Source organism: Rattus rattus, chromosome 1 (assembly GCF_011064425.1).
Source record: "Rattus rattus isolate New Zealand chromosome 1, Rrattus_CSIRO_v1, whole genome shotgun sequence".
Lineage (NCBI taxonomy): Eukaryota > Metazoa > Chordata > Mammalia > Rodentia > Muridae > Rattus > Rattus rattus.
This window is the reverse complement of record NC_046154.1, coordinates 251,855,903-251,879,993: the sequence shown is the minus strand read 5'-3', so window position 1 is coordinate 251,879,993 and position 24,091 is coordinate 251,855,903. Positions and strand designations below refer to the sequence as shown.

The 24,091-nt window shown below is 49.7% G+C and overlaps 3 protein-coding genes across 3 annotated transcripts in view; all 3 read right to left on the bottom strand.

Moving 5' to 3' along the window:
* The window catches only part of Srebf2 (sterol regulatory element binding transcription factor 2), a 57,497-nt gene extending 55,324 nt beyond the window's left edge, over window positions 1–2,173 (bottom strand). The window contains exon 1 of the mRNA XM_032918417.1: window positions 1,920–2,173. Within this exon, the coding sequence (XP_032774308.1) occupies window positions 1,920–2,007 (88 nt within the window). The 5' untranslated portion in view covers window positions 2,008–2,173. The remainder of the gene's footprint in view (window positions 1–1,919) is intronic.
* A 5,917-nt stretch (window positions 2,174–8,090) lies between these two features.
* Ccdc134 (coiled-coil domain containing 134) lies at window positions 8,091–21,209 on the bottom strand. The gene is made up of 7 exons (XM_032918415.1): window positions 21,096–21,209; window positions 18,935–19,053; window positions 17,538–17,659; window positions 17,256–17,340; window positions 14,087–14,268; window positions 13,719–13,790; window positions 8,091–8,784 (listed from the first exon to the last, which is right to left on the bottom strand). The coding sequence occupies exons 2-7, from the start codon at window positions 19,035–19,037 to the stop codon at window positions 8,659–8,661; spliced, it is 690 nt and encodes a 229-aa protein (XP_032774306.1). The 5' UTR covers window positions 19,038–19,053; window positions 21,096–21,209; the 3' UTR covers window positions 8,091–8,658.
* A 1,066-nt stretch (window positions 21,210–22,275) lies between these two features.
* LOC116890156 (meiosis inhibitor protein 1) overlaps window positions 22,276–24,091 on the bottom strand; it is a 35,373-nt gene continuing 33,557 nt past the window's right edge. Inside the window, exons 20-22 of the mRNA XM_032890889.1 lie at window positions 23,309–23,440; window positions 23,035–23,147; window positions 22,276–22,482 (exon numbers count right to left, since the gene is read on the bottom strand). Coding sequence (XP_032746780.1) covers window positions 22,437–22,482; window positions 23,035–23,147; window positions 23,309–23,440 — 291 coding nt within the window. The 3' untranslated portion in view covers window positions 22,276–22,436. The remainder of the gene's footprint in view (window positions 22,483–23,034; window positions 23,148–23,308; window positions 23,441–24,091) is intronic.

The window sequence follows — 24,091 nt, the reverse complement described above, 5'->3', positions numbered from 1 at the left end:
TCTTTTAAGGTCAGTGGCTATCTCCTCAGTGTGATCTTTCAGGTAAACTAGCCTTCAAGGAAGCTTCCTCACTGACTTTCACTTACTGCCCTGTGCACATGCAACATTATGTGATCCTAAAATACCATCCATATTTTACAACTGAGATACCAAAGCCAGCTCTTGGAGCAAGTAAACACTTCCCAAACTAGGCAGAGGCCTAAGAAACTACTGACCTACTGCTGTGGTTTCTAGAGTATACATTTTATTTATACATAGACTTAGCAATCTATAAGGTTAATATTAACCACTAGGTAATTTAATATGTTGAAAATTTAGACAAATAAAGGTCATTATAAAATATAAATAAAAAAAAACAAAACATGAATTTTTTTCTTGTGCCCCTGCTGGTAGGCAGTTTTAGACCTACTTCTTACTGACTAGGGAACTCTGGGTAAGCTAATGAACAGTGGGGAGATGGCCAGTCTGACAGCGTTATCTGATAGGGCTGTGACACGAATTGAAAAGCTGTGTGAGTGCTTAACACTGTGTCTTGTACCTGAGTGCTCAAAACACATTAGCCACTCCCGTGTTCCAAGCAGTAACCCCTCCCACTTGTTAACCTATCTTTGTGTTTAGCAATACTTGGTGGAAGAATCTGTGGTTAAAAGTGGAACTTCAATTACAGGATCTTGTCACACTGGATGATCAAAATGAGAAGTAAGGGCGAACCAAGTGGGAAAAATGTTACAAAAGCAAAACAGGAACACAGCAAACACCTTCTTCAAACAACTGTTGTCACTTTCTGCCTACACAAGAGAACCTTCTACCTCTTTCTTCACCTGCAAAGTGAGGATGTAGCCATCAGATATGCCTGCAAGGTTCTAGATTCTAGATGTAGAAACACTCCATAACTGAGTCATTGCTTAGGAGTAGTTCTGGACTCTCTAAAGTAAGTGACCTTAGACAATACCTCCTGCAAATTTGAGTGATACCTATTCCGTGGGATTGTGGGAGGAATAAATGACTGAGAACTTCAGAAGAGCCCGACTACCGAGAATGACTAAATTACTAGCCTGTTCTTTGGACTTCAAATTCTCAAAGGTGGAGTGGAAAGAAACTAATACTAGCTCAGAAACAGAAAGAACTGGGCTTTGTTAAGCAGCATGATGACCGCGGGCAAGTCTGGGACCCTCTCCAAACCTTCTTTCCCGTGGCTGAAAAGTGAGAGAATTGTAAGAGAGGATCCCTGGGCTCCTACCAGTTCTTCCACTTCGCTGTTAAGGCCGCCGAAACAAAGGCCACCCGCTCCCTAGTCAGTACCCGAGGGGCCACAACTCAAAATTCTTGCAGCTCAACTCCCTTTGCAGTGCGACAGAAGGAGCGCCTGGGTCTCCATGCAAGGCCGCCGCACTCTACGGTCTCTGTCCACTCCATCAATAACTTGCTTTTGCAGCTGATGCCCAAAGTTTTCCAGAGCGCCAGGAGACCCGGCTGTCAGTCAATCCCGAAAAGAGCGGGGGCGTGGGGAGCCGAGCCCGGAGCGCAGTCCGGGAAATCCCGAAGCCGCTCCAGTGACCAGGGAGGGAGTGACAGGTGCGACGCCGGACGCCGGCGAAGACCGGACAAACCAGAGCGCGTGTGGGCGCGCGAGGGAGGCGGCCGCCTCGCTTTCTTCTCTGGCAGTACTCGCGACGCCCCCAACCCCGCTTCAGGCCCCGCGGCGCCCAGGACTCCTCAGCCACCGGGAGCCCTGAGTCACGACCCGGGCTCAGACTCTGGAGCAAGAAGAACTGGGAACCTCACGGGCAGCCGGGCCCGCGGGTTCCTTCCCGCGCACGCCAGGGCGATCGCGGGGTGGGCGCACGCGCACCCGCGAGCGCCGCCGTAACCCCTTCCTCCCCGCGCGCCCCCCGCACTCCCACCCAGCCGCCACTCACCGTCGATGTCCCCGAGAGTCAGCTCATCGCCCAGCTCCGTGAGGGTCTCCATGGTCTCCAGACCGCCCAGTTCGCTGTTCTCATCCATCGCCCAGTTCGGCGCAGAGTCCCCCGTGAGGTCCAGCTCAGGGAGAGGCGGAGGCGGTACCGCCGCCACCGCCCATGACACCCGACAGCCCCCACCTGGTACCGCCTCACCGCCCGGTGCCAACCGCCGCCATGTTTGAGCTGCGCCCCGACTCCACGGAAGGGGCGGGGCAGAATTCCCCCGCCCCGGGCCGCGCCCACTGCAGCCCCGCCCCGAGCCTCCGCGCCCCCATGTTTGTTGTCAATGGGACCAGGCTTGCATTAGCCAATCGGAGCGCGAAGCGGCTCATGGGGTGATGGCGCGTCATCGATCAGCAGCTCAGATTTGCATGGCGAGACTCCGCCCCTCACTGCTTCCAAGCGCCAGCCGAGAGTAGCCGCCTGGTCCTCCTCCCAACCTTCCTCTGGTTTAAAGGAGACGCTACTTTTCCGTTGGATCAGCTCCAGGAGCAACTTTGTCAAGAGTCCGGAAGTAGAAGGGTTAAACACAATGCTGTCCAGCGCTACCTCCTACTACCGCCCCCTTTACTCTGCGAGCACATTACGTCATCTCCCCAGTTGTCTCTTTCCCTCCCCCTAGCCCTGGGTAGAATCTTGGTACCCCAACATTCAGGGATAGGCTATCCAGACCTTAAGTCACACTTGTCCCATCCGAGACTTAACACGTTCTTGAATCGCCTGAGTGTTGTGAACATTTTACAACTGGCCCTCAATCTTGGGAAACCTCATAAACCTCCAGGCCTTCAGACGAGGTCATTTGCCCAAGCCCACCAATGGCCTCTTTAGGTGAGACCCCACTCCTGCAGTCACCTCACTGCATCATCTTACAGGTGTCGGTCACACTGGACACAAAGGTGCACACTTCCCAGAATGTTTCCGAGGAAACAAGGATTAGCGTCCAAAGAAATGCTAGTAAAGTTAAGTACATGTATTCGAAGACATTCATCACAAAGTTCTCTGTAACGGGAAAATAGCAGCACAGTATGGCATCAGGGACACAAATTACCTCCAAACTGTGGAGTATCAGGGCATCATTAAAAAAAAATGATGGGGGGGAGGGTTGGGGATTTAGCTCAGTGGTAGAGCGCTTGCCTAGCAAGCACAAGGCCCTGGGTTCGGTCCCCAGCTCCGAAAAATAAATAAATAAATAAAAATGATGGAATGGACATTTTAAAAAGGACGTAAGTGTATATTGACAGGAAAAAAGGTTTTCATGACAAAATAGGAAGACCTTCCTGTGAGTGAGGCAGTTGTTTTAGGGGTCAGACCTAAAGAAAGCACAGGCTCTGTGGGGAAACTTGCAGATTCAATAATCCACCTTGTGTTCCTGGGCTGGCTAAGCAACTGTTTATTGATAAGCTTGTTTTGTCATCTTCAAAACAGCATAGGACCACAGTTATAATTTTCACATTTATTTGATGTCTGTGGCAAGCAAACAGCTCTTAACTTCTGGGTTTAAGCTCTGAGGGCGAAGGTTTCTCCAGTTACACTGTTGCCGCTCTGAAAGGGAAAGACATCCTGGTAGTTAGGAGCCTAGGAATACCACCAAGTCACACTGCACAACAAGCCTCACATGAGAGAGTTATTGGGGGAGACACGAGAAAGCAGCTATCTCTGCTAGGGGACAAGAAATAGCAAAGAACGGGGAGCAGGAGGCAAGCATTATATACGGTTTCTTGGTGGGGTTGGGGGCTTTCCAGAGTGTCCTGGGCTTGGTGGGATTCTTTTCTTTTTTCTGTAGGGTGGGACCTGGACTAGAAATGGCTGGCAGAATAGTCTGGGGGACAGGGCCTGGCCACTGCACCCTGAACAGCTTACACTAAGTACTTCCTAGTATGTATGTGACAATGAAAAAAACTGCACACGTCCAGCGGGGGGTGGCACACGCCTTCAACCCAACCCTCAGGAGGCGAGGCAGGCAGATCTCTGTGAGTTTGAGACCAGCCTGGTCTACAGAGTTCCAGGATAGCCATAAAGAGAAACCTTGTCTCAAAAACAAAACAAAACAAACAAACAAAAATCAAATTACTGAATATAAAAACGACAGACCTTGGTACAACTAGCCAAGGAAAAGTAAAAGGTAAGATGAGACTAACAATGGGCTGGATGTCAAGACTCTGGCCTGGGGCCAGCAAGATGGTTCAGTGGGTAGAGGTGCTTGCTGCTAAGTCTGATGACCTGAGTTCAATCCCCGGGACTCACATAGGTAGAGAGACCCAATTCTCCTAAGTTCTCTGACCTTCATGTGTGTGCTTAGCAAATGGCCTGGCCAAGGACAAATGGGGGCTCGGCAGAAATGGTAACAGGGTGGCCACCACACTGGTCCCGTACCTCAGCAAAGAAGACATCTCCCTCCAGTTTGTGCACATAACTGAATGTCTCTCCAGCTGGCACCTGGCTCTCCCACCGGGAGGGCAGCTTGTCACACTGTGAAGCTACTCCTCCACGGGAGCTGGGTTATTTGAAGAGACCGAGTTAAGTAACTGTTACATCCAGATATCTACCATGGATTGGGTGGCAGCTGTACATCGTAGAAATATTTCTCATTGATTTCCTCTGAGAACCTTGCTTTATCCACCATCTTTTACTGCTTCTGGGAAGCTGTCCGGCTGGACTAATCGAGTTTAACTGGAACAACCCAAAACATACGTAATGATGGCTGTCGGTTGGTAGTAGGGCAGATGCCACCAACACTTAAGTTCAGAGGGTTTGATTGTCCAAGAAAAGCCCAGAAAAGGGAAGCTAGGTCAAAATACCTATTCATGTAAAGAAGTGAGGAAAAAAGTCTAAAAGAGGGACAGAGCTCATAACAAGGGTAACCCAGAAGGTTCATCCCCAGAGGCTCTAGGCATCTCTCTGGAGAATGACCAAAAAGGCAGAGGAAAATGGAAGACTGAGGGAGGGAAGAACTGCCAGCCCAAGAGACACATCTAGCAATCAATGGTTGAGGACATTTTTAGTTGTCCTAACTGGGGGACTGCTACTGGCATCTAATAGGTGGAGACCAGGAATATTTATTAAATATCCTACAACACTCAAGAGAGGCCTTCTGACACAACAGCTAAGTGGTCCAAAATGTCCTCAGTGCCACTGTTGAGATTCCCTGCCTTAAGAGATCATTAAGGGGCTCCCAGAGTCTCCAGAGTGCCACAGATTGGACTTGGAAGCTTAGAAGACTGGAACATCCTAGAGTACACCATCATAGATGCCATCATGAGCACCTTTAGCAATGGTCACTGTCCAGGCTACTAGGAAACTTACACACTCCTACCTAGGTCACTGCCACTACCATAAACATACAACTGTTACACAATTGAATCCTTCCTGCTGGGTAAGCTAGAGAAGCAAGTGCCTTCCATCAGCTGTTTATGTTTTTGTCTTCTAAAGCAAGCTGCTCACCCACCACCATTTTTGAAAGAGTTGTCTCCATGTGTAGTTGGGGTTGGCCTAGAGCTTGCTATGTAGACCAGGGCAGCTTCAAAACATGGAGATCGGCCTGCATCCTGAGTGCTGGGCATTCTGTGCCTCCGTAAGGCTCAAAGGTGGAGTTCCCAGAACAAGTGACCACAGCAACCAACACTGGGAACAAACTCAAGGACAGAAGAGGCAAGCAAGAGAGCTGCTTACTTCTTTGAAGGTTGCCGATGGAAATCCTTGGCCACTTTTGAGGAAGAGAGAACAGAATCCATCAAGTTAAGCACTGAGATCAGAGAGGGGAAAGCCCAAGAAAAAAAATACCAGATGGGCTGAACATAAGGAGAGGGAAAGGGAGGCTGGGTCCTTCTCTCAGGCCCTGGACACAATGGGCACTGAGCAAATCAGTGAGATTAAAAAAAAAAATTGGAGAAGGCAAATTGCCACCAAAGTCCGTTAAATTCCAGGCATTGTCTGCCTGCAGGGCCTTTTCATAAGTATGTATTCTGTCAGACATCTGAGCGCTCTGGGGTGGAGAACTCAAGAAGGGCCTGATCCCCATGACATGAGTTACAAAGGCACAGCCTAGGTTGGTCCCAAGTTGGCCTTCCTATCACATGGGGCTGCTTCCTTCAACACTTTTTTTTTTTTTCTTTTTTACGGAGCTGGGGACCGAACTCAGGGCCTTGCGTTTGCTAGGCAAGCGCTCTACCACTGAGCTAAATCCCCACCCCCCCCTTCAATACTTTTTTAAATTAAAAAAATTTATTCTTGGGGTTGGGGATTTAGCTCAGTGGTAGAGTGCTTGCTTAGCAAGCTCAAGGCCCTGGGTTCGGTCCTCAGCTCCGGAAAAAAAAAATTTATTCTTGGACTGGAGAGATGGCTCAACTATTAAAAATATACTTTATTTGTATGAATGATTTCCCTTCATAGATACAAGTATGTGTACCGTATATGTGCCCAGTGCCCAAGGTCAGAAAAGGGCATCAGATCCCCCGGAACTGGAGTTAGGGATGATTGTGAGCTACCATATGGGAACAGATCAGAACCCAGGTCCTCTGCAGGAACAAGTGCTCTTAACTATTGGCCTTCTCTCCATCCTCTCATCACTTTTATAGTTCTCTGGCTCTGCCTCAAATTATAAAAACTCTAGGGCTCAGTTGTTAAAGGTTAATTAACTCACAATCAAAACATCAAAATTCCCAATGATGGCCAGATGGCTGTCTCAGAAAGTGGAGGGAGACAAATGCTGATGGCAGAGCACAAATTACCCCACAGTCACAGCTGTAGCTACAGCTACCCTGCTTGACCCACCCTTTTAGCCCCCACACCTCTTCTAAGAAAGACAGGCTGAGTGGGCATGCTAGCACACTCCACTAATCCCAGAACTCGGGAGGCAAAGGCAGGCAGATCTCTTGAGTTCGAGGCCAGCCTGGTCTACATGGTGAGTTCCAGGTCAACCAACGCTACACAGTAAAACCCTGTCTCAGAGAGAGAATAAGAGAGAGAGAGAGGGAGACCTGTCCACAGGTCTCTAAAGAATTTCTCTAGAAAGGCATTGTCCTTGCAAAAGAGTGACTACAGCCTCTCTCAAAGACAGAGGGAACAGGGAGAGCCCCTAGTCCCATAAGCACTAAGGCAGGTTCAACAGATGACAGGGTAGATCCCATCTTTTTCATGGGCCAAGTCACAAACTCTAGTGTTGTCATCTCATATAAACCTCCCAGGAATCAGCTAGGTCACACAGCTGGGAAGGGACAGGCCTTGGGAATGCAGCCTACATTTTCTGGGCCAGCTGTGTATCTCTTGTGCCTAACAGACAAGACAAAGCATTGCTGACAGGAAAACTTCTCCAGCACTCCTCCCAACTACTTCTTACCCTTTACTTTTCCTGGATGACTGTTGGGAAGCAGTCTGTTCTAGAATCTTCCATGAAGCCTCCCCAATACCTGGCTTCCCTTTGCTAGTCAGGGCAGGGAAAAACTCGGAAGACATGGTTTAGAGCTTGTCAGAGAATTCAGACACCATCAAATTTATTTTACCAATGAAGGCACAGCACAGGGAAGAGAAATAGCAGGCCAGGCCAATCAGGCCAAGACTCAGGTCTTGACTGAGCACTGTTAGCAACACCTGCACTTGAGATGGAGGTAGGGCTGGGATGTCTCCGCTCCTTTAAGCCATACATTTTGGCTTGGCAACATCAAAGAGGTGAAGCTGTAATTTCAATAGAGCCAAGACAGCCACCTGCTTTGAAACTCAGAGACACCAGGCTGCCTTCTGAGGGTCTAACTCCTTCCACAGCTTCCTGATCTGTGGCCAGAGGGCTCTGTTTGACCCTGAGCTAGGAAGTCCACTGTCTGATCAACTCAGTTACAGTAGACCCATCACAAAGCACAGCCTTCCCCTGCAACCTGTCCCCTACAGCCTCTCGCCGCACATGGGCAGTATCTTTAGCAGCAGAGAGAACAAGTGGATTGTCCCTGAACCAGCTCAGTGACTGTCTCCAGTTATCTGAGAATGGAGATCATGTTCTTTTAAGGTCTCCTTGAAATAAACACCCTCCCAGGGCACACCTGAGTCCCCTCTCCAAACTGTCCCATCAGGAAGGGCAGGAGTGAGTGAGTGAGACCTAAACCTAGCTCTTGCTTCTCTGCACTGCAGAGGCCAAGGACTTCCCCTCTCGATGAGGTAGAAATGTACTCCATGCTGGTCCCAACATCTCCAGAAGTGTCTGCTGCCCTAATAGTTCTCTCACCAGCCTTGGGGAGGCCAGTGGATTTGCTAGCTTTTAGTATTGCTCTGCAAAGAGCTGGACCCCTGACAGGCAGGCAGCCCAGTGACATAGGTTGGCTGCAAGCACAGCGCCTTCACTTGTAACTCAGAGCCTGGTTCTGCTGCTTCCTTACGAAGAGCAGCATCTGGCCTGCAGCCTGCCCTCACCAAGGGGATCCAAGCCAGGAGTTTCTTCAGCCAGCCTCCTCCAGCAGCTTCCCTGCATGATCCTGTCTGTGGAACAGTGTCCTCTCTAGGCATCCTTAGTGTGCTGTAAGATCCTGGAAGCTCAGTCTTTTTGGCCAGGGCTCAAACCTGGCTTCTGAGGATGCAGCAAATGTAGGCTCCCTCCATCTGGAAGTTGCTGGTGCTCATCGAGGTGCCTGATGGTGCCACACCACGGACACATTGCAGCCTTTTCTCACTGGCCACTTGCTGATCCCTCAGGCCCCAGGCTGGTCCAGGGCTACAACTCAGACTGGGATCTTGAAATTCTTGGGCCTTTCCGGATCTCTTTCCGCTTCTCCTCCTTCTTCCGGCGTTTTTCTTCTTCCCTCAAAGCCTTCTGGAAAGGGTCAGTGCTAGGAATAAACTGAGATGAGCAGAGTAATTAGATTTAGCCTAGGGGTAGCAAAGGGTTTCCTCCAAGCTAAATCATGGAATGTAAGACAAGAAGATTCCTAGAGAAGGCCCTGCCCTCAGGAAGCCCCAGACAAGAAATCAGATGAAAGGGCTCAGGAAAGTCACTGACTGGACCATGAGATAATCAGGAGCTTGACAAGCAATGAGATAGGAGATTCCAGGAATGGCAGACGGGTGCCAGCCAAGGCATAAACTGGAAAACAAATACACTCTTTCAGGAAGAGGGAGCGGTGTGACTCTTGGAGCAGTGTGACTCTTGGAATCCTTGTCTGACACACCCTTCAGGAGGGAGGCAAGCTAGGAGTCCTAGACAGCAGGTGCTGCCCTAGTGAACAAGGAACAGTCACCAGGAGAGGGTGGGTCAGAAGTCACACTGGCAGAGCATGATCGAGAAGTGAGAGACTGGGATGCTGGCAAGCAGAGATAGACAGAGGACAGGGGGCAACTCCAGCCTCAACCCCAGGTCCTCACGTTTCTTCATCTACCCTTTGCAGAAGTCTCACAATCCTCAGCTCCTGTTGGTCTCTACAGCCAAGAAACTATCATAGCTGCATCTGTGTTTATTTGTCTCTATGACTGAAGAGACCCCTGGCCACATTCCTGCAGGCCTTTGCTCGAGCTGTGGCCTAGGCCCAGAATCCTCCTTCCAGCCCTGTCTGTGGCATTGCATTTGCTCTGCCACCACTGCCCTGGAGACCTACCTCTTCTATGGCCGCCTCCTCAGTGGCATCTGTCTTCTCACTAGTGCCCTCTTTACAACTTTGTAGTAATTTATTCTTGGGCTCCTCCTTCATGGTCACCTACTTTACACCTGACACCTACAACAGTGTTTCAGGAAGATGGAATGTTGGTATTGGGTGCTGTGTTCCACTATAGCCCAAGCACAGAATCCTGCGTGGGTCTCAACAGCATTCAGTGGACACTTTTGACAAAAATCAACAAATGGGCTCTTTAGAATACATAAAACACAAAGTATTCAAATCTCAGGTGTGAAATATATCCTTTTTGGTTTTTTTTTTTTCTTTTTTCTATTTTTCGGAGCTGGGGACTGAACCCAGGGTCTTGTGTTTGCTAGGCAAGCGCTCTACCACTGAGCTAAATCCCCAACCCCGAAATATATCCTTTTATATGTCCTTAGGACAAAATTGACAAATGTGTGACCAAGGTAAAAGCAAACTAAGAGTGCCACCTTGTGGCATAACCTATTTGCCAAGTGAGTAGTCCATGTCTGCGGGAGAAGGGGGAAGTCCCTAGAGTGGTCCAGAGACGGAAATGACATATTCAGGTCAAGCTGGTGGAATGCCCAACTAAATAGAACGAACCAGGCATCCACTCACCTCCCAGATTCTATCACTCTTATCTCAAGAAGAAAAGAATCTTCAGCAGGGTGATGGTGGCACAGGCCTTTAGTTCCAGCATTTGGGAGGCAGAGGCAGGTAGATCTGAGTTCAAGGTCAACCTGGTCTACAAAGCAAGTTTCAGGACAGTCAGGGATGCACAGAGAAACCCTGTCTCCAAAAACCAACCAACTAACCAAACAAACAATAAATCAATAATAAAAGAGTGAGAGAGACTCTTCTGATGCTGCTGAAGTAGAGAGGTCCACGCTGAATACAAAAAAGTGGGCAGTGGGCTGGAGAGGTGGCTCAGCAGTTAGAGCACAGACTGCTCTTCCAGAGGTCCCGAGTTCAATTCCCAGCAACCACATGGTGGCTCACAACCATCTGTAATGGGGTCTACTGTGTCTGAAGACAGCTACAGTGTGCTCATATACATAAAATAAATAAATAAACCTTTAAAAATGGGCAGGCTGGAAGCCATTTGTATATTATGTGGGAAGCCCAGGGAAATTGTGTTGCTTTGAGGGCCACATCCAAGAGCATATTCTGATAACATTACACTTCTGACTCAATCTTCTGTGAACAGAGGCATGTGTGACCACAGGGTGAGAAAAACCCACTTGCAGAAACTAAGCAACTTCTTGGTGCCCCCTTGTGGCGAGAATGACCTCTGCAAGGCCCTGGGCCTCTGCACTGACTGGGTCCCACTTGGATCGAGGTCTTGCCCAGGGATACTTCTCAGAGTTAGGATTACAGCAAGCAGCCTTGAGGTGTGTACCATTTGGAAGCAGCAGCCACTACTGATGGGGAAAACTATACCCTTGCTGCACTGGCTCAACAGGAACCTCAGAGATTCTGCTAGATATGAACAGGCAGGCATAGTCCACTATGGTTCCGCTAGAATAAAAACTAAGGTGTTGAACAGAAATTAGTTAGCAGTGCAGTGGTAGTCGTGCGTGGTGGTGGAATATGGTAGTAGTTTTGGAACTTTAGAGGTAAATGCAAGAGGATAAGGAGTTGAGGCTAGCCTGGGCTACATGAGACCCTGTCTCAAAACAAACAAGGAAACAATAACGAAACCCAGGGAAAGAATTGCAGGCCTGGGTGCTGTCTTTTAAAAGCTCTGTGTCTAAAGTTGGGCCTTGCCAGGCAGCTGCAAACCACAGTCTTAATCAGGACGCGTGGCTCACTGTCCTCACTGTCTGTGACATCGATATGGTCTGTGGTAAGTCTCCTTCCAGCAGCTTGGAGTTTGGGGACTCGTTAGATATAGGGCACTCATGTAACTGGCTCCCAGAAAAGAGTTGACAAAGGACGCTCCCGTCACGACGGTTGCTGAGGGAATTAAATACATCTTCCGTGACACGGGGAGAGGATGAGGAAAGCTAGTTCCCCTGGATTTGTCCCAGGTGTCAAATTCCAGGGCTCAATGGATATTCCTATTCAACCTTCCAAACAGCTGGGAGTGTGTGTGTGTGTGTGTGTGTGTGTGTGTGTGTGTGTGTGTGTGTGTGTGTGTGTCTGCCTGCCTGCCTGCCTGTCACCACAATCAGTTCTATAACCATGTAAAAATTCCATGTTCCGCTCTCATCTGAACCTTCTGAAACAAAGTCTAGGTGAACAGGGGAAGTAACTAGAGAACAGTTACATTATAGGTATCAGGAGGGGACACATGAATAATTCAACAAGAACGCAAGCACCTGGGGATGCCCTAAGACGTTAGAAGACTCAGAAGAATCCAGTGGCAGGTACCACTAACCATCACTGGGTATGCAATTCTCATCCACGTGACGGGAAAACTCACATAGACAGAGTCAATAATGAACTACTGTCCTGTGTTCCACACCATCAGGGGTAGCTAGCTCCTCAGAGTGCCTGGGCAAGGATAGCCCAATCTTGTTTTACTCTCACAGATAAACTATCTTTTATTCTTAATGTCTGAGCAGCTTTGAATTATACCACACAAGGCAACAGAAGCTAAGATTCTGCACTTAAATATCCCCAGGACTTGGCCAAGCAATGTATTGACAACTTAAAGCATACAGCGGGAGAGAGAGGCCCCAGGGACGTTGGCCCACACTGAATGACTGCTGCTTTGGGCCCATCTTTTGCTTCCTATAACTATTAACAAATACATTTAGTAAAACTGGCAGATGAAATCTAAATCGTAGGTGGGTGCAGTAACTGACGCACATTAATTTTTAGACGATGTTCTAATGGCTTGAATGAGACATCTTAGTCCCAAGATCTAAGCAACATCTGTTTGAGTTGGGGACCCTGAAGAACATGCTAACTGAAGTCAGTCCTGCAGGCTGGCCTCATCCTCATCCTCAGGATGTGGCAGCTGGAACCCAGCACTTGGAAGGAAGGCTAAGGCAGAGTTTGAGGTCTACCTTGGTTACAGAGTGAGACTATCTCAAAACTCAAATCAATAAACCAAAAACAACACATATGACTGTACCTCAGTGACATGAGACAAACTGAATGGACTCGGTCACTGCCTCAGTCAGATTGCCCGGCAGGAGGCGATGCACCAGCAATCTATGTGCTTACTGAGTACCTAGAGATCAATCTGGTCAATCCTCTTGTTTGACTGACTTTATTTTTGGTTTGTTTTAAGGCAGTTTTAGTCCAGGTAGCCTCAAATTCACTACATAGACAGGTGGCCTCTTGCTCCAGCCTCATGATTGCTGGAGTTATAGGTAAGTACAACCACATCTCATTTCTAGCAACTCTTTATCCAGACCACTTTTTCAGGATTAGTTTTGCAGAGACTAATCTTGGAAGGATAAGGTATCTATCTTTTCCTTGGCAAAGCATAGATCTGCCACTATGAAGATGGCGAATTTCCTAAGCACAGTGGTCTGTAGTAATGCAAGCCTACTGCATGCCCCACATCTGCCTGGCCCTTCCATGTAAAGACCTGAAAGAACAAGGGGACCCAAGGCAACAAGGCTAACAGTCTGGCTACTGCTTTCGCTGTACTAAAAGCCATCGACAACCTCCGGCATCCGGACAACAGCAGGTTTCTTTGTCAGCCTGCACGCAGGTAGACCCTCAAGCCTGTCAGACTCAGTCTCACCCACAGGAGGAGCCTTTCCTTCCTGTCCTCCTCGGTCTGCCCTGCTCCCTCTGATCCCTTCCCCCTGTGTCACCATCTGTCTTCTCAAGCTGCAGCTGTTAGCCCCCAGAGCCAAGTTTAGAACTCTAGATTAAAGGCACATGTAGGCGTGAGAACAGAAGCCCCAGTGTACCAGCACCAGAGGCTCAGAGCAGGGAAGAACATGACCTGGCCTCAGCTGGTCACTCTGACACTTACAACCTGGGGTACATATGAGGGATCCCCAATCTCCACCAGACCCTAGCTGTGGTGCTCATTCAGAGAGGAACTGTGACTTACCCAAACCATCAGTTACTTGAGTAATGGTTTCTGGGCCCATACATTGGGTTGTCTGGTTCCAAGCCCACACAGCATACCCTAGGCCTTAGTCCCACAGAACCACCTCCCATGCCCATCAGACACCAACAGGCCCCAGCAGCTCACCTCGGTCCGGTCTATTGTAAATGGGTTCTGGAAGTCAGAATCCTTCTCACTGATCCCCAGCTCCTGGGCCATCTGTGGATGAAAACGCTGGTCATCCTCTTCTGCCTCCTGCCTCTGATTACAGAGAGCCATTCCACTATACAGGGTCTTAAGCCTGAGCCTGGGCAAATGTGGGCCGGAAACAATCCCTAGGGACCTCCGAAAGTCAGCACAGAACCCTTTGGAATTAGGCCTCTATGACACAAAGTGCCCTGACACTTACAGAGCACATTAAGTACCTAGGATAACTGACAGGGCCAACCACATACAGAGCTGAGGCTCCCAGCTCACCACCAGACAGGGATCCCAGCCCTCTTACCAGTCCTTACCAGGTTGAGGATGGGTGAGTGGGGCCCCTGGTCAAAGACACCTGTCTGATTGCAGAAGCTGATGCCCCAGCGAATGAGCAGGTTCCAGTTGGAATTATGGTCAAAGTAGTGGTGTACAATCTTCGGGAAGCGCAGCACCACATCACCAAAGAAGGCTGTGTTCTCCACCACGTGGGAGAAAGCTGGCAAGAGGGATGCAATGAGTTGTCAGGGTGATTGTTCTTCTCCTCTTGTCCACCTCAGACCTCCTCCACCCACCAATCAGACAAGGGCACGGCAGCCACCGATCACAGGCTGCCCACTGCATATGCGCTATGCACTAGGGACCGCTTTATAGGAAGAGATGGCTGCTGTTGGTTAGGGCCTTGTTTGTTGGTGGAATTTTATTTTTCAACTTGATATATCGGGAGTCATCTGGGAAGGGAGCCTCAATCAGAGAAGCTTGTCCACACGCTGGTCTGTGGACAGAGTCATTTTCTTGACGGATGACTAATGTGGGAGGAATGACTACTGTGGAGTGGGCCATCCTGGGCTTACACAAGAGAGCAGGCGGAGTGGGCCATCCTGGGCTTACACAAGAGAGCAGGTGGAGTGGACCATCCTGGGCTTATACAAGAGAGCAGGCTGAGCAAAACATGCAGAGAAGCCAGCAAGCAGCACTCCTCCACGGTCTCGTGTGGCTGCTGCATTGGCTTCCCTCAGTATTCACTAAGCAACAACAAAAGACAAGACAAACAAACAACACAGAGACCTTTCCTTCCCAGGCTGCTTTTGGTCCAAGTGCTTCACCACAGCAACAGGAAGCAAACAGAGCATAGCAGCTAACAAGTGAGTGCCAGACTTAGCCTGCACACCTGAGGTACGTGTTTAACCTCAAACTTGAGAGCTTAGAAGACCTCTTCTGAACAGGCACTGTAGTGCCTTGCGCAGTACAGAGCCAGGGATCAGGAGTTCGAGGTCATCCTTATCTACAGAGTTATGGAGCCAGCCAGGGCTACATAAAACCCTAGGTATTCCCATGTTTGAAAAAAGACTAATTTACTTTGAGAATCAGAAATGGGCATTGTTTTGTAGAGTCCGACTACCCAGGCGTGGAGCTAAGTGTCCAGAGCTGTGCCTTAGTGTTAACTGTACAAGGTCAGTTCTGTCAGGACGGCTAGTGAAAGGGTCAGAGTTGTAGTGTTTTTGTTTAAAACATTCTTTCTGGTCGGGTAATGGTGGCACACACCTTTAATGCCAGTATTCAGGAGCTAGCAGCTGGTGGATTTCTGAGTTCAAGGGTAGCTTGGTATGCGTGTGTGTTTGTGCAAGCATGCACGCAAACTTGTAGGGGTGTGTGTGTGTGTGTGTGTGTGTGTGTGTGTGTGTATTTCCATTTTTTTTCTTTTTCTTTTTTTCGGAGCTGGGGACCGAACCCAGGGCCTTGCACTTGCTAGGCAAGCGCTCTACCACTGAGCTAAATCCCCAACCCCGTGTATTTCCATTTAATTGTATTTCTTTTTGATTGACAGAGGGTCTCATGCAGCCTAAGTGGGACTGATACCTATTATAAAACCAAGGATCACCTTGAACTCCTGACCCTGCCTCTACCTCCCAAGTGTTGGGATTACAGGTGCATGGCACCATAACTAGCTTTACTTTTCTGTTAAGCGCTTTCAGTAGTATCTTTATGTGGCCTAAAGCTCAGTATGTGTCTCAGGTTGGCCTCGGGTTCATGATCTTTTTTCTAACAGCTAGGATTATAGGTGTTCCCCAACTCCTGGTTATTTGGAAATTGTCTGGACATATTTACTACAATATTTTCTCTTTCACCCTGCTCCCTCTAACACCATAATCTTATGCCAGTCTATCTAACCAGGAAGGTAACAGCAATGCATTAGCTTATCCACAGCCATTCAGCATTTGGATTGTGTCCGTTTTCCCTCCTCTAATGAGGTCAACAGGTCAGTCTGCACTGGGGTTAGACTTCACTCTAGTGATAAGTCCCCTAGACCTAGGTAAGGATGAAGAGTCGCCATATCTTCACCTTCTCTACTCCTGAAGCAGAGAAGACCCAAAAGCCCGGGGAGGCAAGCAGAAGCCAAAGATCTGTCACGTTGGCATGTGGCCCATGGTTCCCTGGACTTCAGAACAATCCTGATGCTCAGAGAACTCAAGAATCGGTTTGGGGCTGGAGAGATGGCTTAGTGGTTAAGAGCACTGTCTGCTCTTCCAGAGGTCCTGAGTTCAATTCCCAGCAACCACATGGTGGCTCACAACCATCTGTAGTGAGATCTGATGCCCTCTTCTGGTGTGTCTGAAGACAGCTACAGTGTACTCACATACATAAGATAAGTAAACAGATCATTTAAAAAAAACTCAGTTTGGTTGAGAGAAGAGCCAAGGCAGACAATGTGTTCTCCTCCGTCTGACACGAGGGATGGCACCTGTAAAGCGTCACTATCACGCCTAAGTTGCTCCCTCTGCTCCCTCCTCTCAGTGACCCTAAGAACTGTTATTGCTAAACTGTGATTGGTTAGGTCGGGCCTTCAATTCCAGGACTTGGAAGCAGAAGCAGGGAGATCTCGATGCATGAGGCCACCCCGGTCTACACATCAAGTTCTGGGGCAGCCAAGGTTACACAGTGAGAAAAAACAAAACTGTGGTCCATTAGTAGGCGTGAAGAGGCACTACCACCAAGGAGGAGCTCTTATAGGCCAGGCCGGGGGTGGGGGTGGGGCTAGGAGACATGAAACAGCCCTTCACCTTACCTGTTTTCCTCGCCTTGTCTGAAAAGGGATTTAAGGAGTTTGGGACATTACTAAAGTAGCAAAGAGTGCTGGTAACCACACTCTGACTCAGCTACTTAATAGGTCCTGGTCATTTGCCTCCCAAAGAGTGAGTGAGCGACAGGCTCTGTCCTGTCCCCTGTGGTAGTGGGCAGTGACTCTCCTCAGGTTCTCCTGTCCTAAGCCCGGGACGGCGTAAAGGAATGCCTGCTAAGGACAGAGACTGGTTCTGAAGCCCAGAAAAGATTAGAGAACCACACTGGGCCCTTATCTATCCCAGGTCCATCACTCAAGTATCACACAAGGATATTCCCAGGGGACAAAGTGATAAGAACAGAGAAGGAGCAGCTAGAGGATCCCAGGGGTGTAGGGAGCCAAGGGCAGGGTTGGGGAGACCATACCATCCTTCAGCTTCTCGTCCTGGGGGAGGGGCCCGTCTGGAAGCACATCGGCAGCAATGAGCACTGTCCGGGAGTCCTCCAGCACCTGAAGGAACCCCGTCTCGGCTGAGTGGCTTTGTGGAGCCCTTCACAACTTAGATCCAGCCCCAGTTACCCGAATCCCAGTCCACTCTCCTACCTACGCTTCATGTCCTCGCTGAGCACCGTCCCCTTCAGAGGACCCTACGCCATGCTCCCACTGAAGCCCTGTCCTGCTGTGAGCTGCCCTGCTTCCTGACACACCTTAAAGAGTCCCTTAAGCATGACATCGAGGATCTTGTACTGCTGGTGAATGTCGTTCAGCTGTGCCAGATTCTTCAGCGCCAACAGCTGCTCTCGACGCTTCACCTCAAACATCTTCTTGTCTGAGCAGCAGTGAGTTAAGGAGCAAAACCCAGTTCAATGGCCCTGACTCAGAGGGCCCACGCATTCCTAACCTGTGCCATCAAAGCTGTGGGTGGCCACAGCGGGGATGCCCCGGGAAGGACAAACTGCCTGTGAAGTACATGGGACCTGTAATGAACCATTTCTCTAGATCTCAAAGACTCTGCACACAGAAGAGAGACCAAGTCCAACCCTCCAAACCAGGCAACTGCCCTTCCGTTTCCTGTCATCTCTCACACAATCATTCACTGTTCCAGAACCTCCAACAGTGTTTAAACTGTAGCGTCAGCCACATGCCCCCATTCTCCTGGAATTTCAGTTCTCAAGACCTTGCTCAGTAGGTCCATAGCACAGTGCTGTCCCGAGACCTCCTGTATCCATCTGAGCCTCTGGTCACAGGAACGAGGTCATCTGTTTGGATGCTGTGGTGATTTAAATGAGACTAGCCCTCATAGGCTCGTATTTAAATGTTTAGTTCCCTGTTCACAAGAAAACAGGGCAGCTCACAGCAGGACGGGGCTTCAGAAGAGTTATGGAAGGATGAGTAGGGGTTCTCTAAAGGGGACAGTGTTCAGTGAGGGAGGGAGGGACAGGGTTAGGAGGTAAGGCCTTTAGAGGTATGACACTGGAGAAGGGCTTTGCTGGTTCAAAACCCATACCATGCCCAGTCTCTCTCTGCCCCTCACCTAGAGATTGGGATGTAATCTCTCAACTGCTGCTCCAGCACCAAGGCTGCCTGTCTGCTCCCAGGCTTCCCAGCAGGATGACCAAGCACTAACCCTCTGAAACCATAAGCAAGCCCCTGACCAAATGCTTCCTTTTATAAGCAGCCTTGGTCATGGTTTCTTTCTCTTCACAGCAACAAAACAGTAACTAATACACAGACTTGGTGGCTCCATAGATCCCTTAAAACCCGGGATGGTCCTGTCTCATCTTTGGGTTGCCAAGGTGTGGCTCAGAGGACCAGGCAAGATGAGCTGGTAATCCAAAGTTCTGGAGGGGCTGTGTGAGGACATAGTCAGGTACTGCGCATGGACAGTCCTAAGCCTCTGCAGATCTGAGGGATGGGGAACAGGCTCAGGAGAAAACTGACATGCTCAGTCTGACCGGAGCTCGTTACCTCCTCCCTCCTACGCTTACCAACTTTGTCCACTCACCCCTGGGATCCCCCAAGGAGTTATGGATGCTGAGAGATCTCACTCACCAGCCCTTCTAAGACAGCTAACTCACACCCCACCCAAGTCCGAGAGAGATACAAATTTTGAGGCTGGGGTCCAGAGGGCTCTTCAGGGTGCCTGTGACTTCTGTGCCAGGCAACAGCAGGACAAAGAAGACTGCCAAGGACTGAAGCAGGTCCATATCTGAGACTCTGGACCTAGAGGAACAACCCAAAGACAGGGAGTGAGTTTAGAGAAAACACACTTCCCCAGACATGGCCCAGCCTCCGAATGCCAGGCATCCAGCTCTGGGAGGCCCCTGAAGATCTTGCCAGGGCTACTGACTAGCAGGCACACAGTACAGAACTGCAGGACTGCAGGAGAGGGGAAGGAAGAGACACTTTAGCAATGCTTACGACACTGGACAGGGATTGAGGCTAGAGCTCTAGGTCGGAGTCTTGACTACATCTGCCTTGTTCCTGGGCTAGCACCCTGGTTCTCCGAGCTATAGCTTCCTTTGTGTAGCTTCCTATAAAACAGGGCATAGGAGGTCCCTTTCCTGATGCAGAGCTACAGGTCTGGACAATGTACTACATCTGGAGAAAGGGGCCGGGCAATTAAAATCTGTCAGTCAAGGAGTCTGGGGCAGTGAAAAGGCATGTAAGACTTGTGTGGTTTCCCTCCTTCTCCAACCTCCTCTGACATGAGAAAGAAGGGACACAGGATGGAAGGGAAGCAGGGAAGACTTGGAGACTGCATCCATTCACTCGGGAACCACATGCAGCATCTGTTCCTATTCCAACAACAGCCTACCGTTATTGATCAATGTCTCACGCTCTTTTTTTTTTTTTTTTTTTTTTTGGTTCTTTTTTTTTGGAGCTGGGGACCGAACCCAGGGCCTTGCGCTTCCTAGGCAAGCGCTCTACCACTGAGCTAAATCCCCAACCCGCGTCTCACGCTCTTATAGAGCTGAGAACAAGGAGTAAGGAACTCCCTGAACTTGTACTTTGTCCCTTGAATGGGTGAGAGACAATCAACAAACATACAAGCATAAAAGGACAAGGCAGGGCAGAGGGGATGATTTGGTTGGTAAAGTTGGAACCCGAGTCTGACCCCCAGCACCATGTATAAACTGGGCACAGTGCGTGCTTGTGGTCCCAGAGCTGAGGAGCTGGAGACACAACTATCACTGGGGCTTGCCGGGCAACTAGCCTGCCTGAATCTAGAAGCTGTGGCTTCAGTGAAAGGCCCTGTCTCAACAAATAGGAATAGAATTAAGAAAGATACCCAGTATGGACCTCTGGCCTCCACATGCACACTGAGGTATACACGCATGAACACACACACACACAGTTGTTTTTGGATTTTTTTTTAAGGGTGAGAGGGATTTGGTCAAGTAAAACTTTAATAAGTGGGGTCCAGGAGTAGTGGCTCGTGACTTTAATCCCACCACTTGGGAGGTTGAGCTGGAGAATTTCCTTAAATTTGAAACTAATCTAGGTCTTGTCTAAAACTCCACAAGGGACAGGATGGAGTGGAAAATGACAGACAACGGAAGCCTCATACTCAGATGATACCCAGTTTTACTAATGTGGAAACTGAAAGACAAAAAAAAAAAAAAAAATTGACTATTCAGTCTTACAGCTGTTCCGAGACTGAGCCAAAAGTCTTACTCTCAGCTCAATGCGCTATCTCTTGTCTCTAAATAAGCACAGGGCACCTCCTATCAACGCTGGCCACTCCCCACCCAGAATTTGAGATGCTCAGAAAGAGACAGTTAAGAGAACCCCTGTCTCCACGAAGACGGGACAGCAGAAGTCTACAGAAAGACTCCAAGATCATCCAGGACCGTCCATCTTCTGCCTCACGTTCCAGAACCCAAGGGAACCTGAACCAGAAATTTACCAGACAACCTAGGATAGGTAACTCAAGCAGGACAAACGTGAGAAAGCAAGTAGCGGACCGTGGCGGGACAGGTCTGGTTTTCTTTACTGTTACTCTACTCTTCGGCCTCTAAATCTCACTTCGGTCCCGAGCGTCCCCAGAACTCTTTCAGGCTCGACAAGCGACTCCGAACTCGTCTCGTAGAGCCAGTGATAGTGGCCGGGCAGCGGTCGGTTCCGCGCCTTGGGGCTTCGGAGGAGCTAGCGAGCCCTTCTAGGAGGTGTCCGAGTCCCGAAACCCGCACACAGTGCGGAGGGTTCCGCACTCCCCTCCCATGAAGCCTACAGTACCGTCCGGCTCCCCAGCCCTCACCTACCCAGGCTAGCGGTGTAAGAAGAGAGCAGCCCCTCGGCTTGCAGCCGGAAGCGCCCAACTCCGGCAAGGCGCGGAACACTAGAGCAGCTGGCCTCAGTGCTAGGAGACCGACGAGTCGCTGTCCCACCCATTGCGCTGCTCCTGACCAATGAGACCGGGCCGCGACCGCCGCGCTCTGCTGACTTCACTTCCGGCTCCGCCCCTGCTGTGCTCCGGCGCCGGGAGCCGCAGCTGTCGGCAACCGCATGGTCCTTGGGAAGGCAGAGCTGGGCACGCTGGTATCTCGGTTCTGGTAGAGTTGGAGGAAGTTAAGCTAGGGATGGGGCCTTTACCCTGCTTAAAGCGCGTCAGCAAACCCCGGCCGGAAACCCTGGCTGCCCGGCCCTTTGAACGTAGTGTCTGATTTCTCATCCGAGTCAAATCTTAAACACCAGTTCGCAAGATCCAAGGAACTAGCAGAATCCGTAGTGCGGAGCGCGGGCACCCGGTACTTGCCTATCCTGTCCACTGATTTCTTTCTTTTTTTTTTTTTTTCCGGAGCTGGGGACCGAACCCAGGGCCTTGAGCTTGCTAGGCAAGTGCTCTACCACTGAGCTAAATCCCCAACCCCTCTGTCCACTGATTTCTAAACCAGAGTTCTTCGTCTGTTTCTATCTCTTCTGTTTTGCTCCGGGGTGGGGATTGAGGGTGTCAGGAGAGCCAGATCCCGGGAAGACAGGTGGAGCGGCCAGTAAGCACGCAAAGCCCAGGCTGGGCTGATAAACACTAACAGGTGCGGGCAGAGTTGTCTGCCAGCAGCCAGCGACGGGTTAAATGACCATTGCCCACGAGAAGATAGAAAAGGGCTTTGAGAAGGCTGGCTTGAGCCAGGGGAACTGAAATGGGAGACAGACTGAGGGTTTGATTTTTTTTTTTTCCCCCTGAGATTTATACCTCTCCCCATGCCCAGTGGAGGTGAAGTACCTCTCAAAAGTCCAACCACAGGGCTTGGGGCCCTTGAGGTTGGGGCCTTCCCAGCTCAGGGGTTCTTCATGTCCTTTATGTACAACTTTAGGCACTTTGCACAGGCTCCTTAAGAGCTGTCACTCTCCACTCTGTCTCTCCATCCCATACTGAAACAAGCCAGTGTCCGAGTGAGTGGCTGAAGAATAAGTGCGAGGAAGGTGAGTTCAGAGTGAAAGCCCACACAAGAACGATAATGCATTATTTTATTTCCTGATTCCATTTCCACGGTGGAGTAAAATAGCTCCAGAGAAAGGCCTGATAATGTCGTTTGCCCCTTAACAATTGTGTCCTGAATCTGCAGGTCTCATTTTTTCTGCTGTTTCTGGGCCTTTATGTCTCAGTCTCTGATGTGAGACAGGGAAACAGACACACCTCCAAGGCAACTGGCATGAAACATGAGAGGAGAATAAAAGAGAAATGGAGCTGAAGGTGTGTGTGTGTGGGGGGGGAAATATCACTGAACCCAGTAAGGGCAGGCATGGTCAGGTAAGAGTATGGGTGCTTCTGATATTGGTGGCACAGATTCCAAAATGGGCCAGCAGTTGCCATATAACAGAACTGACTGTCCCGTGAATAGCCAGGGGAGTAGCCAGTAGGGGTAAGGAATACACACACACACACACACACACACACACACACACACACACACACACACACACACACACACACACACACCAGCACTATAATGTGAATGAGCAAACCGTAACCTAGGGAACACTGAATACCAGGTCAGCCCGGGTTTTATTCTCAGCCTCCTAAGTGCTGGGATACATAGATATGTGCAGTCATGACTGGCCTCAAACCCAGGCTTTTTTAGGGACTTCCCAACTACCATCCCTCCCTACTTGGACTGAGGAAAGCATACTGCTACAGACAGCCTCTATGGCCTTGGTGATCTTGCCCAGGTCGAAGCCCCTAGATACAAGAAAGGATACAGCATGTCTTGAAAGACTGGCTGGGCTGGGAAGGTGCGGGAGCAAAGGCCCTCCAAGGAGGCTTGCAAGGTCTGGGTCGTGTTGTTGTCATTTAGGAGACCCATGCGCTGGACCTGTAGGAGAAGGGACAGGAGAGTTATGCCCTTTCTAACTGTCCCCCCATTTCCCATACCCTTTTGACTTCTCAATGGCTTCAGTGGCCAGAGCTCCACCTTCTGCAGAGAAGATGGTCTTAAGGGCCTGGCTTCATACACAACCTCCCCTTCCCACTCACCTGCAGGAGGAAGCCATGCAGAGCCTGGAGTGTATCTTTTGAGAGAGTTGACAGGTCAGCCAAAGCTGCACCTTGCAAAATGAGAGCCACCTCTTCACGAGAGAGGATGCCGCTGCTCCGGTACTGCACGAACTAGCCCAGGAATAAAAGCCCCAAATGACCACCCTTAGAGGGGTCGCCATTTTCTGTGGACTGCCAAAACCAGCCCTGAGCTGGAAACACTATTCTAAAGCCCAGAGTCCTGCTTTTAAGCTCTGCACTGGGGAGAGTGGGTGGGGTTGTCTCACAGGAGAAAAGGGCAGATAAGATAGACTGAGTTCATGAGGGAGCTGGCCTTGGGGACCTCATCAGGCTCCCTCCTCCCCCAGCCTTGCACTGCAAACTCACCAGATGAACCGTGTGTGGTCCTTATAACTACTTCACCCCCTGTGATACTGTCTCCTGCCTATTAACCCTTCGAGCCTCAAGCTGAAACAGTCTCTACACTTCACACCAACCTCTGACTTTCACCCACTGTCACCCATGAGCTTGTTCTTGTGTTCTGTATTCAACGAGAATTATTTAAAAAAAACATTATGTGCCCAACACTATCAAGATACCAAATTTAACAATTCGTTTACTTGTCTTTTTAAGGGGCCTTAGGCAGATCAGACCCATCCGTCTGTCATATTACAACAGGCCCTGGTCATTGTTTCATGACAGAAAGAAGAGAAAAATGTGTCCTAAGGACAGATGCTGCTATTCACAGGGAATCCCTGGGCAGGTCTCCTGCAGAGTGAGGGC